General features: G+C 36.6%; 1 protein-coding gene across 1 annotated transcript in view; it reads right to left on the reverse strand.

Moving 5' to 3' along the window:
- The window catches only part of LOC139729288 (rap guanine nucleotide exchange factor 4-like), a 143,867-nt gene that overhangs the window by 35,723 nt on the left and 92,129 nt on the right, over nucleotides 1-16,015 (reverse strand). The window contains exon 7 of the mRNA XM_071640215.1: nucleotides 10,425-10,490. Within this exon, the coding sequence (XP_071496316.1) occupies nucleotides 10,425-10,490 (66 nt within the window). The remainder of the gene's footprint in view (nucleotides 1-10,424; nucleotides 10,491-16,015) is intronic.

Raw genomic sequence — 16,015 nt, forward strand, 5'->3', positions numbered from 1 at the left:
ACTTTCCATGAAAAGCATCGAAATATCACTGCAAAATCCGATGTTTTTTCCTATGTAATATCCTATGTAGTATCCGATGAAAAATCCTAATGAAACATGCCAAGCATACCTAAAAAAAAAAAGAAAAAAAAAGACTTTGTGTAGGACTCACCATAACTCAACTAATATAACACATATAACATGTTTTGACTTCACTATTAACAGATTTCCCATTGTTAAGTATTGATAATAAGGGATGTAGATTACCTCTAATGTGGTTAGTACACTTGATGGTATGAGGGGTATGAGATTACTTGCAGAAGAAGGTGATTTTTTGGAAGAAATCTGAAACTCATAAAAAATTAAGTCTAAAGTGTATTAAAAACTGAGAACATTTCAATGCAGTGGAACTGCAACAAGTCTGAAAGGTGGGTTTTGAGCAGAGTAAAAAAAAAACCTGAAATCAGATTAAACTCTGAACAGTCACATCCCTGTGATATACATATAATGCTGTACTAAAATTTACATTTGAATTATCACGTACAATATATTCATAAACTGGGTTTTCTAATCATTATGGCAGATGGATGTGACATACTTGACATCCACAAAAACAGAATATTGACCACAGATTACAGCTACGTGAAAGAAAATGTTGGATAACTTTATCTCTTTTCAGATGGCTGTGCAGACTCTACACAGTATATTACATTAACACTTATGTCAGCAGTTAAGTGTAATCATGAGAATAGATGGATGCATTAAACTAAGCAACTGATTTAAACGAAGCAAAACTTTACAATCTGGACCATTTGGCTATGAAAAAAAAATGGTGATAGAATGATTTCAATGTATAGTGTCTTTAGGTTTAATGATGATAATTCAATGATAATTGAATTGAAATGAAATGAAATGAAATGAAATGGGTTGAATAGAAGGGAATTGAATTTAAAGTCTAGTAATTCACCAAGTGTAGCCTCCATAGTGTTAGAGCTATTCTCCCTGAGGTCTGTATTCTTACTATTATTGCTGTATCTTCCGGAACCTGTTTGGCAATTGGGTCTAGAGGTTCATAGAGGGGAAGACATACTATGTCCATGGATGTACACACTACATGGGTTTAAAACTAAGAAATTCCTGCTTAGGAGTCTACAGGATTATCTACCACACTACAGAATTCCATTATTTAGTGCACATTAAAGTAACGCATGTATAGCAATCTTCACGATTTGTGTTTTGAATGAGGGAGATCCAAACTCTGCAAGCTGGTATGATGAATTAAATCAGGCTGAACTCCAATGTCAGTGGCACTCTGAGTTTATTGTCATTAGAGGGTTAAATTCTTTTCAGTTTCAGTTTCAGCATCAAACATATTCACAAGTCAAGGACATATAAACAGGAGTTCTCAGTACATAGTCATTTTGTCGCACAAATGACAATGAACGACAATGCACAGATGACAATGAATCTAAAAGCCTCATATCTAATTCAGTGTCTACTGCATTTCAGTTCTCATTGACCTCCATCCAACAAAATCACGAAAACATGAATATTGAAAATTAATATGCACACAGGCAGAGATGTGAGAGAGAAATGCATAAATCTAATTGAATATGACAATGTGATGGGACATTGTGATGTTCTGATAGAAGTGTGAAAAGCTTGACTGAACTGAATTAAATAAAAAACAAAATCAAATCAAATCACTGAAGTGTCTTTGACTTGTTTTAAACTGATAAGTTTTGATGCATTAATCCAGGTTTACTTGACATCAATCCATAATACTACCGAATGTTGACCATCAATTTGAGGGTTCTGTTTGAGGATAGTTTGGCCATGAGTTAGTAACCATGGCAACCTTAGTCTACACCATGTGCATGCTGTCATGTCTAAATGAAACGGGTCTGCTCGGAGCTCAGGAATATCTTATCTACTGTGTGATGCTTAAAGCATCACATCACAACCATTCATAAAAACAACAAGAACACAACTTACTATCATCACCTGTTGTTACACCCAACAAAAAAATTACATTAAAAACTAAACCTTGAATCGACTTTCCTGTTATAAAAGATGATACTGATATTGAATTCTTAAAAAGCACACTTCTTTCTCAGAAAGACATTCCTGTTTTTTGTAAGAATATCAAGAATATCATTCACAGACCTGAATCTGCAGGAGTTTTCTTGAAAAATCAAACTAGTTCTTTATGTCCAAAGAAGAGAATAGAAACCTCTCTCACTTGGGAATTATTAACACATATCATGACACATGTAGCACACACAATATCTCTGAAAGCTCTCTGGAATCTGCCTGATTTTGACAAGTGATTGTTGGCAGCCCAGTATTCAAACAAATGGGTTTGTTCAGTGGATTGTTGGTTGTAGTACAGTACACCTGATTTAATGAGACAGCTAAGGAGTAAGGCTATAAATCCACGGCTAACATTGACCTCACATTAGATGTCCCTCACAGGCTGTGAGGTCTGCTGTCTTGTCAAGCCTGAACGTGATCACAATATCCCAGCCTGCATTATTAATATCGGCATATTACTTGGCTCGGAAGCCCCTCACGGCTGGATGGAAATGCCGTTATGAAATATTAATACCCCGGACAGCAGAGAGCTGAAAAATAGCTGAGAGAAATTCATTAATGTCTCATATGTGTGAACTGATTTCCATGCAAGTGCAAGTTTTATAGCAGGAAGGATTAATGCATCCGTAGGCATGTTGGGTTTTTTTTTCTTTGACCTCCAAACGATATAGTGCCCTTACTAGGGACACATGAAAAAGTGTATAAGAATTAGGCATGTCTTGTGAGCACTTGTCTAAACAGTGGAGTTAAGAAAGTAAGAACTATTAGAACTATAAGAACTAAAACACACAAGTGAGAATATGACTAGGATCTCTTTTGAATTTCTGTCATGTTTTTAAACAGTGTTAAGGGATTCTTTAAGCATTCAAAATAATTTTCACATGATTGTGACTTTTGCATACCTTGTATTAGTGTGAATGACCAATGAACAAATACAATGAATAAATAAGATCAAAACTGATATCAGTTGAACAAAATTGTGTATCATCCTTTTAAGCTGCATCTTTAAGGGCCACCTGTATTATCCCTTCCCCCTGGAATAAAACAGTTTTAAGTTGCCAGAACTGATGACCAGTATGTGAGTGAGGCATTGAGACCCAGAAAAAAAATAGTGTGATAGTGAAAGATAGATGCCCATTTTAGTGTGAGCTGGTTTTAAATCTGTCCTTGATGTAAAGTGAAAAAAATGAATCCCGCTTTCAATCATTATGTCTCCCTATGAAGGATACGTCACTTGGTTAAAAGTACCTTTTGCCTTCCCACCACCCTGGTTGGTTACATACATGTGTTGACTCTCAGAAAGAAGCCATGTGTGAGACACATCGAGGCATATTATACCATGACCTGTCACTCAGGAAATGAGATTGTTGCACATTACCTGGGTACAATGTAATGATCAGGTAAGATGATATGTAACATGGTATTTCCACAGTATGGCTGTTTGCAGTGTTTACATTGGTCTTGGTTTGTTTGTTGTTGTTGTTTTGTAGCCAAAGACAGGTGACATATTTCCCAGTGAACTCTAACTTTGCAGCAAAAGCTGGGACAGAAATTTGTTGTGACATACCTCATGTAAAAACTGAAGACAGTACAGAACCACATTCGTCATGATCATATTATTGTGCAAATCTGAGATGCCGTGTACAGACCATGCATAAACAACTTAAGAGTACTCTAATATGTTGTTAGATCTGTTATCACACTATTTCATTTCAATGTCCTCAGCATAGCTGAACAACATATCCCATACTTGGCATCCTGATACACAGGCTCCAAGCACCTTACATAGTTATTTATAAGTAGAATACAATGAATGGAAATATATATATTCTACCATTATCTAAATCAAACTCAAAATGCAAGTAAAATAAACATAAAAGTCATCAGTTTTTATGTTCTATTGATGGTGATTTTACATCTTCTTCTGAATCAGGCTCTGAAGTGAGATGTATATAAGATATAAATTAAATATAGATATAGATATAGATATAGATATAGATATAGATATAGATATAGAAATAGATACAGATCTATATAGATATAGATCTCACTTGAGTATCATGACTCAAAATCAGGCTTAAATCTTGAGAATTAAGAGTCATGTGAACAGCTCTCTTGCTGATATGAATCATCTGCTTTCATGGAATCAGGTAATCAGACAATGATGAGAGAATTTCATTTATGTATGACAAAGTTACCATTCTATTTAACAGTAAGGAGCATTCCTACCATCTATAAGCAAACTCATTTTAAGACCAAAATTTGAATTCACATAAGCTCTTGTAGCCATAAACAGATGTCAAGCAATGAATATGCGATGCCTTTTCAGCTATTTGGAAGACTGTGCTGAATATCAATGACAAAATTTCTCCACTGACTTGAATATCAATAGTTTCTGGCTCATTAAACTTGTTGAACTTTGCAATGTGGAAGCATTTTAAAGGAATTTATTTTTCTCCTCCTGGGCTGAGAACCTTTTCTGGCAAATGTTAGTCATGTGTTAACCACAGCCATAGATCAAGCATGACAATTTCAGTGAAGTAAGAAAAGGCAAGTCCAAATATCTTCGAACTGATTGTTCAAAAGAAAAGAAAGATAAGAATTTGCTTTCTAATTCAGAGTCACGACTTACGCTTCAATTGTGCCCTTTTGATTTGTTACGGTTCCTAATGCATGCATTTTTTTTTTCCAGTGGAAAACAGTAATCATGAAAGTGACTGATTCTCTGTTTAAAGGGATGGTATAATATTGGTTGAGGTGAGGATTCAGCTTTAACTTTTTGAGAGATATTTAAAAACCCCTCTATGAAATATTACAAAGCATACAATTCTAAGAGGATTTCAAAATCAGAAAAAAACAATTAAACAAAACAATCCTAATAAAAGGTGGGTCCCACCTTTTAATAGGATTGCTTTACTTTGGATATCTCAGCCATTTCAAAATCAAGTTTCATCAAATAAACTTTGAATTCCTCTTGGAATAGTATGCTCTTTCATATTTCGTGAGAGATTTCTAATTATCTCAAAAAATTAACATCAAAAAATGTTGGAAACCTGAATCCCCATCTCAACCAAAACTGTGCCATTCCTTTAAGACTTTGTGTGCTACTTTTGTAAGCCAAACTCAGGAATGGCTTGTCAACTTCGCATATTTTGCTCAAAAGCAAAACTGCGCACAAATCAATAGTTACATCCCCATATGCCATAGTAACTGAAAGTGTCATTCCTCACATATCACAGCAAAGCCTGCAAATTTTCTCTATAACACTGCTCTCCAGCATTTCTAGCATAATGCTTCTACAAAAAGTAACAGAATGTTTCAAAAAGCACTCATGCATTACGGTTTCAGAATAATGTGGCACACTGGGGCTTACATCGCCGCACACACAGAGTTAATCAAAAAACACCCACACACGTATCAGTGGCAGATCCAGTGGAAGCACACCCCCCACCCCTTTATTTCTTTGTTAAAACATAGGAAATAAAAAGAAGAAATGGGGGCACGTGTGCCGCCTCCCCCCCCCTCCTAATTTTGTAAAGGCACCCCCCCCCCACCCCTTTTACGGAATTTCTGGATCCGCCCCTGCTTACGCACTCATACACAAAATACACATATAAACACAACACATATAATATACCAAAAAAAACAAGAGATACATAGCACAAGTGTTACACATGATATGAATTCAAGACTGATGAATTCAAGAAATGTGAAAATATGACTTCTTTTTTTTTTTTGGAGTAAAATGATCAACCACAAATACAATGGTTAATACAAGATTACAGATACCTTGGTAACAATCTAATGTAATATTCATAATGACATGAAAGCAGTCATCCTGGATGGATTTGTGCCTGAAGTATTCGAAAGAAAATCCTTCAGGAATATTACCATCCAGACAGCAATCTTGGCTGGTTTCCACAGGATATCTTCCTCATGTTACCATGACGACGGGATGCAGTGAAAGTGTTGGAAAGATGTGAGAAGGACGCTATCCAAGGATGCCTACCAGAATGAGATCACTACCTTTCTAGACTATCAACCTTACAAGATGCCCCCTAGTGCCATGTAAGGCTGAAGGTGTAATTTTGTTTCTGAAAACATGCATTTAATGAGCAATGAGACTTTTTCTATCATCATTGATAAGACCTTCATTTGTTTGTTCATGTGTTTTTCTCATTGTTTGAGACTGTCTCCTTGATATACTTTTCCAAACTCCAATTTTCTCTTGAGTAAAATGCTGTCAGAGCAACTTACAATGCTTGAAAAAACAGATTTGATTCTTCCACTACTTACTTCCACTACTGCAAACATTGTTGATTCCATTCCAATACCAACATAGAAGTGCACAGTGGCTTCTGCAACCTTAATAGATCTATTCAGGGCAATTGGGGATACATGAGTAGGGTCTGCATTCATCAGATTTGCTGTTTTTTAAAAGGATACTTGGGGATTCAAAGAAATATAAAATATCTCATGTGTTTATCTCACTATGAGAAGCCCTTCCAAAATATGAGGGGAAAAGCAGTGAGCAATACCCAACACTTGGTATCCCACACATGAATTACATATGCTAATGGAGGATGACAGACTTGTATAGAATTTTGATTAAGTGGTAAAATTTTTTGATCACCTGTTCACCCCATTCTCTTTGAGATCCATGTGAACCCCAAAGGCACAATCAGTTTGGCAAGGTTCATATTTTTCCTCTTCTCTGGGATTGCGAGTGGTAGAATCACATAAATTCCTCAGGCAAATTCACATCTTTGCGAGACACAGTCTTTGTCACAGCATATTATCATTGTCAAGCTGGAACAGGGTGCCTGAATAGAGACCTCCTATCATCAAAATCTGAAGGAGGTCAATGAACCCTTGTGGATGTAAGTGTGATAAAGGTGATGAGAGATGAGGGTTGCTATGGCATCCGTGGAGAGATCAGATGAGGAGCAATCTATTTTGTTAACAATGGGTACATGGAGGAGGTAATCAGGCACAAAATCCACAATCTCCGACCATTTTCTCTTGAGATATCTTGGGATTGCATCGTATACATGAGCTGCCATCTCAGCAGGTGATTCTGATTCCTGATTGGTATGCATGGGATGTGTGTTGATGCCTTGGGGATCTATATCCATGTGCCTTACTGTCAACTAGGATCACTGACCAGGTTAACAAACTTTGTCTCCAGTAGAATTACTAGTCTCTTCTTCCAAACAGAGAGGTGGAAAAAAAGGATCACACGTGGCAGAAAATGGAAATGGGCTGGATGTTGGGAACATGTTTGTAGCGTATTTAATGTCCTATGATAATGGATGATAACAACTACTGTCCTCTTCTTACACTCAATTTACCTTCATCTTATGTTTTAACTCTTTTATGATGTACTTTAGATAGAGAATACAGTAAGAAGTGGAACTTTCCATTGACATGGAGACAAAATTAGTGGGGTGATGATAACAAAGATTATATCTGATGATAATGATAATGACATGATATATAATGATAATAATAGAAGCTGAATGTATTATATGAGATGCAACACAAATGCTAAACATGGCAACATTGGCAAAATATAGGTTTTCCCATTCATTTTCAAACTTTTTTCATTCAATTTCACAAGTTTTTACTTCAATTTCGTCGCAGAATGTCGGGAGTAGGCCAATCTTACTTTCAAATTTGTCTTTCGTCGTTCATTTTCAAATAAAGTCCATTCAATTTAGTCATTTGGCATGCATTTTCGTCATTTACAGATCAAATTCGTCAGTCTCACTCGCAGCACTCAAAACAGCAGGATCGATTTCGTCTTTTGTCAATAATTTTCGTTAAATTTTCATTCATATTCGTCTCATATCTCTACCCGGTGTGATTTTCCAGTCATTCATGTATTGTTTTGGGTTTTTTTTTTAACCGTTCGCATTTTACATTCAGGAGTTAACATACACACAAGTGCCCCCCCCCCACACACACACAGAACCACAGATACAGACACACACACAAGCAATCCGAGTACACACTGATACAAACATACGTATACCGTACGTCTCGCAAACGAAAACAATGACAGACAATTTCTAGGCAAACATGATTTAAGACAAAATTTAAGTGTAGAATTGTCGCCTGTTTAATGTCAAAAAATGGATAAAACAATTATGTTTGCTGCTTTCCAGGGTACAAAAATTTAAACTTTGCTTCATGCGAAAACCTGAACATTACAAGTTAAAGTTAAAAATGTGACCTGACATACTGTCCTGGGTTATGACTTTTGACTGTCATTTATCTTTCAATCATTTTTGTTGGCAGTCTTGTTTTTTCTGTATTGTTAAAGCAAATGCTAAGGGAATAATGTGTAACGATACAGTTTACGAGAGAAACTAAAAATATGTCGGCTTAAAGTTGGTTCACCATCAAAACTAGAAATGTCGCTACAGCGACTGGTTATACCCCCACCAAACAACATTTCACAAGCTTTGGTCAAAACAACATTTCATAAGCTTTGGTCAAAAAACTGAGGAAGTAGTTAAATCCGCAAGATCTTTCCTTGATCTTCTGCCATTAATATGCCGTTACCATGGCAACGTACTTTCGGGTACTGTCGAAAAATGCGTCTTGCACATCTACAACCAAAGGCACACATCTGTACCAAGTTTCATGGAAATTGGGCAAAAACTGAGGAAGTAGTTTGCCACACAAAATTTTCCATCATTTTGGCTCATAATATGTGAGCTGTTACCATGGCAACATACTTTTTGTCACTGTCAAGAAATGTGTCATGCTGACCTATATCCTAAGACAAACATTCAATATGAATTCCATGAGAATTGGAAGAACACTGATGAAGCAGTTTTGCCATGAAGCATTTTGCCCTATATTTTACCAATAACATGCCGTTACCATGGCAACGCACTTTTTGCCACTGCGGAAATATGTGTCTTGCACATTAACATATTCAGATGAACATCTGTACCTAATTTCATAAAAATTGATCAAAAACTGTGGGAGGAGTTCGCGACGCAAGATTTGTACCCATTTTTGCCCATATTATGCCGTTACCATGGCAACGTACTTTTGGGTACTGTCAAAAAATACGTCTTGCACATCTACAACCCACGGCACACATCTGTGCCAAGTTTTATGGGAATCGGTTGAAAACTGAGGAAGTAGTTCGCGACGCAAGATTTGTACCCATTTTTGCCCATAATATGCCGTTACCATGGCAACGTACTTTTGGGTACTGTCAAAAAATACGTCTTGCACATCTACAACCCAAGGCACACATCTGTGCCAAGTTTTATGGGAATCGGTTGAAAACTGAGGAAGTAGTTCGCGACGCAAAATTTGCAACGGACCGACCGCCCGACCGACCGCCCGACCGCCCGACCGCCCGACCGACCGCCCAACCGACCGTCCGCTGATTCCTATATACCCCCTTCAAACTTCGTTTGGCGGGGGTATAATAAAAAATCGACAACATCTGACTAATTTGAATGAAAAATTCATGAAATTGTGTGAACAAAGACGAATTTGATCTTCATATTCTGCGATCCGTAAGGGGGAGGGACGAATTTGAATGACAATTCACGATTCTGAATGCTATGTCTTCGAAAATGTTTGACGAAAAACGAATAGCAATGACAATTGACGAAATTGAAGTTAGGATTTGCGTTCCACCTGCTTCTCGGAACAAAATTGAACAATAAATCTTTGAAATTGAATGACAAAAGTGCGAAAATGGATGGGAAAACCTATAGATCAGCATAATCAAATGTACACCCCATATATCACCATGACCAATTCTCCTTATCACATATAAATGTTAACATTTCATCACAAACGTTTGAGTCAGTACGCCGGCTGTACGCTACATGCAAATTAATGAGGTGATTTTACATACCCATGCACTTGCAACATGGAGACATCAAGGGGAGTCACACTTTCAGTGTTCACTTGTGCACTTCCACAATGCAGAGTTACTGTGCAACAGGCACCAACAGAGCATGTATGCAGAAATTGCATCTAATATTTCCCTTTTTATCATGATAAAACATCATCATTTCACAACAGTAACACATTTTCAAATCTGATACCTTGATATTTCTTTTCCCCAACACATTATAACTGCTGAGAAAATCTTCAAAATTACAGTAGTGTTAAAGTTACAGTATGATCAAAGAGATCATGTTGTGCACTGGCATGAGGTAGTCAACACATTGTTACAGAAAGTAAACAGTGCCACTGCCATTTGAATTTTTACAGTTATATGCTAGAGGGAGAATTTCCTCATCATGCATCATCTTATATTGCCACTACTGCCAGGACTAACACTCCAAGTCATTTTACAGATCTTTTCTTACCTTGACAATGGGGAGGGCTGGGTGGATGGGGTCTGGACCATCATGTGTTCTGACTGGAGAAGACCTCTAAATGAGAGAAAATGGAAGAAAGTAAAGTAAGATTAAAAAGTGAGATTATAAAGATCGTAACAGATATTGTCTTTTAATAGATATACAAATCTCAGAATATAGCACAGTATACATTTCATTTGGAAAGTCCATGCTTTCTATGACTTCAAAGAAATCCAAAACTGATGTATTATAAATTACCACTATGAAATGGATTTTGGAGTGTTTATACATAATAATAGTGCAAAGAATCACTGAAAATTGGCTAATACACTTACAAGATAGAATTATATTCTTGTTTGCTGATGGTTAAAAACCAGACCTATCTGCGCATAGAATAGACAAAGGTTATTTTCATGCTGTCTGGTTTTTAATCTTTACAGCCTCATTTTATATCAAGCTCCACGAAAAAAAAAAAAAAATTGAGATTGATTTCACATGGCATTTTAAAACATAAGTAAAGGACAATTTCTGTGAGATCTCACACTTACTGACTCATTTACTTTCAATGGTAAATAAAAAGGAACTAATCTGTGTATCTATCATTGAAGCATTATTTCCTTTTACATAAAGAGTCATATATATTTCAAACACTCTTTGCAAGTTACTTTACTTAAGTTAAAGAAATCATGACAGTGTTCTGCGGCACAATGCAGATTTCTTTTATTTCCCACTTTAAATCCCATCCTAGTGAGCATCAAGTATAACCTGTTACCTTAAGTTATTACTTTACTACATTTTGTGAGATTGTGAGCAAAAAGAAAGAAATGGAAAAACATACTGATATCATTACAGATTCCACTTGGATCTGGTATTTCTGTGACAATGATCAAACAGGAGAGCTGAGAGTCAGGTGTAAGTTAACAAGTGGCAAGAAAATGATATGTGTGGTTCCGAGGTTGCAGTCTTGATCAAACAAAGCTCTACATGAAGCAGGCTGGTCTAATTAGTGCCTTCGGTCAAATTTTACTCCAAACAGGCTTTCCTTCTTTGTCTGTGTGTACAGTTGTCTGTCTGTGCAAACACATCCTTTCATGAATCTCTGTTCACTTCAAACAGTGAGGAATGTGAGAAGATGTATTGCTGGCCATGGCATCTATGCTTACATCATGTTGAGTTACCTCTTAATCAACTTAACTCCAGATACTTTCATAAAACCTGTATGTACAAACTGATTGATTTTCAGATGGGTAAAGACTATTTTGACATAATCTATCTGTCATGTACTTAATTCATATAAAGCGGAAACAAGGTACACAATAGACAGGACAAAATGTCATAATTGCAGCATGAACTAAACGTACCTAATTCATCTTAGATAACAACGTTGCATATGAAAAGGGATTTGTTTTATCAATATTTCATTTGTTTGCACAATAAGCAGAAGATGATCTGACTGACAAACAAAAGCTTTCCCCAAATATCTCTTGACTGGTAATATTATTTGATGGTCAAATATATCAATCAGTGTGACATTTATTTTGCCCATTCGCTTAGAATCATTCAAGAATGAAATATTATGTGTGTGTTAGAGATGGTGACATCATTGGTGTAAAAATCATATTCACTTCATCTTTGTGTTGAGGCTGGTGATGATATCAGCACACATGCATGTAATTGCATTTATGTGAATTATTAATACACTCATACTTTGCATATGCTGGTTCAATGTTCCTCCTTAAGCATGTATACATCTTAAAAACAGTATTTTATTGCACAAAATACCTGCTAGAGGGTGATATGACATCATGTTTGGAAAATAGCACCATGATAAGAACCATTAAGTTAGCTGGAGCCCTGACTGGGAGCCGTTAGTTCCCTTTGAGTCATACCATTAGTCTTCTCCTCCTGCCCTGGCCGAGGCCTGAGGCCATCGAACGACGCGATGTCTCCTCGCCAATCATTACTCACTCACTCCCACATTGACTCATGATTCAACACAATTTACAGCAATGTTCAGAAAGCTTTGGATGGGGCTGAGTCCATCATTATGAATATATCACCATCACTGCCTCCTGTATACTTTCATATGGATGTGCCAGCAGACTCTATATTGGTGGATATAGGTTGGCACGATGATTGGAAGCTATTGGTGAACACCTTCTTTTCCCCAGCACCAGTATGACCTGAGTACTTACATATTTCAAACACTGTCAGAGGGTTTATGACCTTGCACAATTTTGGAATATGATAAAAAAAGATAGCGAAACTGCCTACGCACCAAACTTGCAGAATTGTGTAGAATGAGAGCTCATGTCATATTCTTTAATCATACTTACATATGATACAAACCAAGGAAAAGAATATATTACACCGGCTTATCCCAACTTCATATCAATCACCTGCAACATTGTAAGACACTGCTATATTATGAACTTTTTGACAGCAAAGTTCCTGCCTAGACTATTAGAATAATATCAAGAAGTTGTCTTCATTTTTAAGTGCATTAGTGCACTAGTCTCATGTGGATAAGGAAAATATAATGCCTTCATCCTCATGAAATCCACATAAAAATTCATAGACAAAACAGATTGCTGTGCAAACTGTCTAGTGTACGTAACATGAACATTTCAAATTTATTTAGTGGTGATGTGAATATGCTAAATTTCTGTCAGTTTCCTTTTGAAATACCTTTATAACTCAGAGTTAGTCATACTTAGGCCTACACGGAAATATCAATGACGGCCTAGTTCACAATACACACAGAAAAAAAAATAGGGGTCTTAGGCACTAAATTTCTAGTTTTCTAATATCCTTATTTTCATGTAATTTAAATGTTGTGGTAACCTGAATCTTTCAAGAGAAACTGAAAGACATACTTTCATTGTAATGTAACGATATTGGAGAGCTGTATGTTAAGCCATAGAGCAGTTTTTAATTGAATATGTGCTATATAAGTGCCAGTTTATTATTATTATTATTAATATTCACTACTTTGGGGAATTTTTGCTCAGAAAAACATGAAATCGTATGACATGGAATATATAGACAGCCAATATGCAGTATTGTTTAATTTAAGTTTTGTAGAATATAATAAAATCCAGCTTGGCATGATTGCAGTATCTTTTAATATCATGCATTTCCCTACCGGTAGTCAGCACTTTCATTAGGGTATCTGAAGTGGAATATTTAACTGCCCCCAAATACCAATCAAAGAGTGATGAGATTGGTTGCAATCAGTGGCCTGCCATACATCCTACTCGAGCCCTTAATTGTCCACAGCAGGGTATGACTTTAGATGAGAAATGCATCATGGGATAGTTTTCACTCATATGCTACTCTTTAGTGGTGCTACTGATAAAGCCACCTGAAATGGATACAGTGGAACTTGCTTACCAAGTATAATTGAATATGAATTGATTTTTTCATGCTGTGTGTGGGTAGTGGGCACTGATTACACGAATGCAGACCATCACAAGCTAGCATCTTCCCTATGTCATGTTTTTATTTCTCAATGACATTTGGCTATATGGTCTTTAAAACATCTTCAATACATGCTAACTGTTTTCTTTGCTGTTAACCCGTTGAGGACGAGTCCCGAGTATACTCGGGCAGGTGTCTATGGGAATTGCGTGTTGTAGCAAAATCAAACCGTCCTCAACGGGCTAAGGGTAAATGACTAAGCAAAGTGATGATCATCAAGTTCACTGAAAATGGTGAATCATCTTACAAATCTCTTCAATGTCTTTAATCCCCTTGAAAGACGTGTTCTTGAAAGAATTTGACTATTGATAAAAATTGATTCGTGCCAAAGAATGAATGAGATAATCTAAAAGATATGAATCCGTTCGAGACCTCTTTAAAAAAAAAAAAAAGTGTCATGAGGAAGGTAAAATGTTTTGAATACAACCCTAGTAAGCATCAAGATAACCTGTTACCTAAGTTATTACTTTACTACATTTTGTGAGATTGTGAGCAAAAAGAAAGAAACGGAGAAATATGCTGATATTATTACAGATTCCACTTGGCTTTGGCATTCCTGTGACAATTAACAAGCAAGAAAGCTGAGAGTCAGGTGTAAGTTAACAAGTGGCAAAAAAATGATACGTGTGGTTCTAAGGTTGCAGTCTTGATCAAACAAAAGCTCTATGAAGCAGGCTGGTCTAATTAGTGCCTTTGGTCAAATTTTACTCCAAACAGGCTTTTCTTCTTTGAAGATTTCCAAAAAAACAAATTGCTTTGCAAGGAGATTATTGTTCAACCCCAAAAACAAACAAACTTAGACTGGAATACATTTGAAAAAAAAAATCTTTTCAGAGCCTGCAAGTATACAGGAGCATGAAATAATAAAAACACAGTTGCTAATCAGTTTTTATTCAGTTTGACATTCACAGATAGAAAAAAAAAATGGCATAATAAATGACCATGCATTCAAGCATGGGGAGACCTGCATATTATAGTTTGGAAAAAGTGCACCTAATACTTTGAGAAAACAACTCTTCATCATTTCTAGGGTAACATGAGAAATCTGTACACCATACCAAGCGACAAATTAGTGAAATGCATCACCAAAGAGGCTGTATGAGAAGACTGGGTCTAAACAGCGTTACCAGCTTGCACTCATAATTGCAAGCATATGGAATCCCCATGATCTCCTTTAGGCTGTTATTTGCCTGTCGCTTGCACGGTACTTGAGGACTATATACTCGTATCTTACCCATGCTGGCTATGTCATGATTTTCTGTCTCTTTTCTTGATATTCTTTAGTTTCATCATTCCCTTTTTCTTTGCCTCAACCATCTTTCCTTGAAAATGGGCTTTTGACTTTAAAACAAACAGCTCAAGCCACTACAGCACTTTTTGTCTTTTATAGCAACAAACACACTATAATCTCGCCTACTCTCCCTCTTATTCCATCTCCATCCCCTCCCCCTCACCCTCTCCCTCCCTCCCTCCCTCTCTCATTTTCTCACTTTTATACTCTCTTTCACCAACTCTCCTTCTCTCTCTTTCTTCCTATTTCTCTTTTTTTTTTCACTCTCATTGGTATTAATAATACCTGATATTTGAGTTTTCATTTACAATCAGGCCAGCCTTTGAACGGACTTTGTACAATGTTATATCAGCACAGGGCTACAGATGGTAAAATCCCATAGCAACTGGGATATCTAAATTCATATGGCAAACTAAATAAAAATCTACCGGAAAACAATTTACGGACAATTTAGTTCCGTGTGAATTTTTGTATTTGAAGTCAAATTCACTAACTCTTTGAAAATCTGCATGTTAAGGACACACAATACCGCAACAAAAAGCTTTCTTTCTAGGCTTGCAGAGCCGCGACTGGGTCGTATGGATTTCCCCTGATCAATGCTAATGCAAGTTTCCTTCACAACTGTTGCCATGGAAACTGGCAAGTCTTGGTCAGTGTTTGTCCTACAGTCACAATTCGCAAGTCAAGAAGTGTTCTGTCTTTGGTTACAATTCATCATGCCTTAAGTATATTAGGTGTTCTTCGGTGTCTGCTTTCCCTGTAAAACTAACAATGAGTTACGTTGCACTCACTGTTTTCCTCACAGAAGTTCATTGTCATTTCAGCGTGA

This window comes from Diadema antillarum, unplaced genomic scaffold (genome assembly GCF_040938485.1).
Source record: "Diadema antillarum isolate AM-2024a unplaced genomic scaffold, OU_Dant_1.0 seq00000233_RagTag, whole genome shotgun sequence".
NCBI classification, from domain to species: Eukaryota; Metazoa; Echinodermata; class Echinoidea; order Diadematoida; family Diadematidae; genus Diadema; species Diadema antillarum.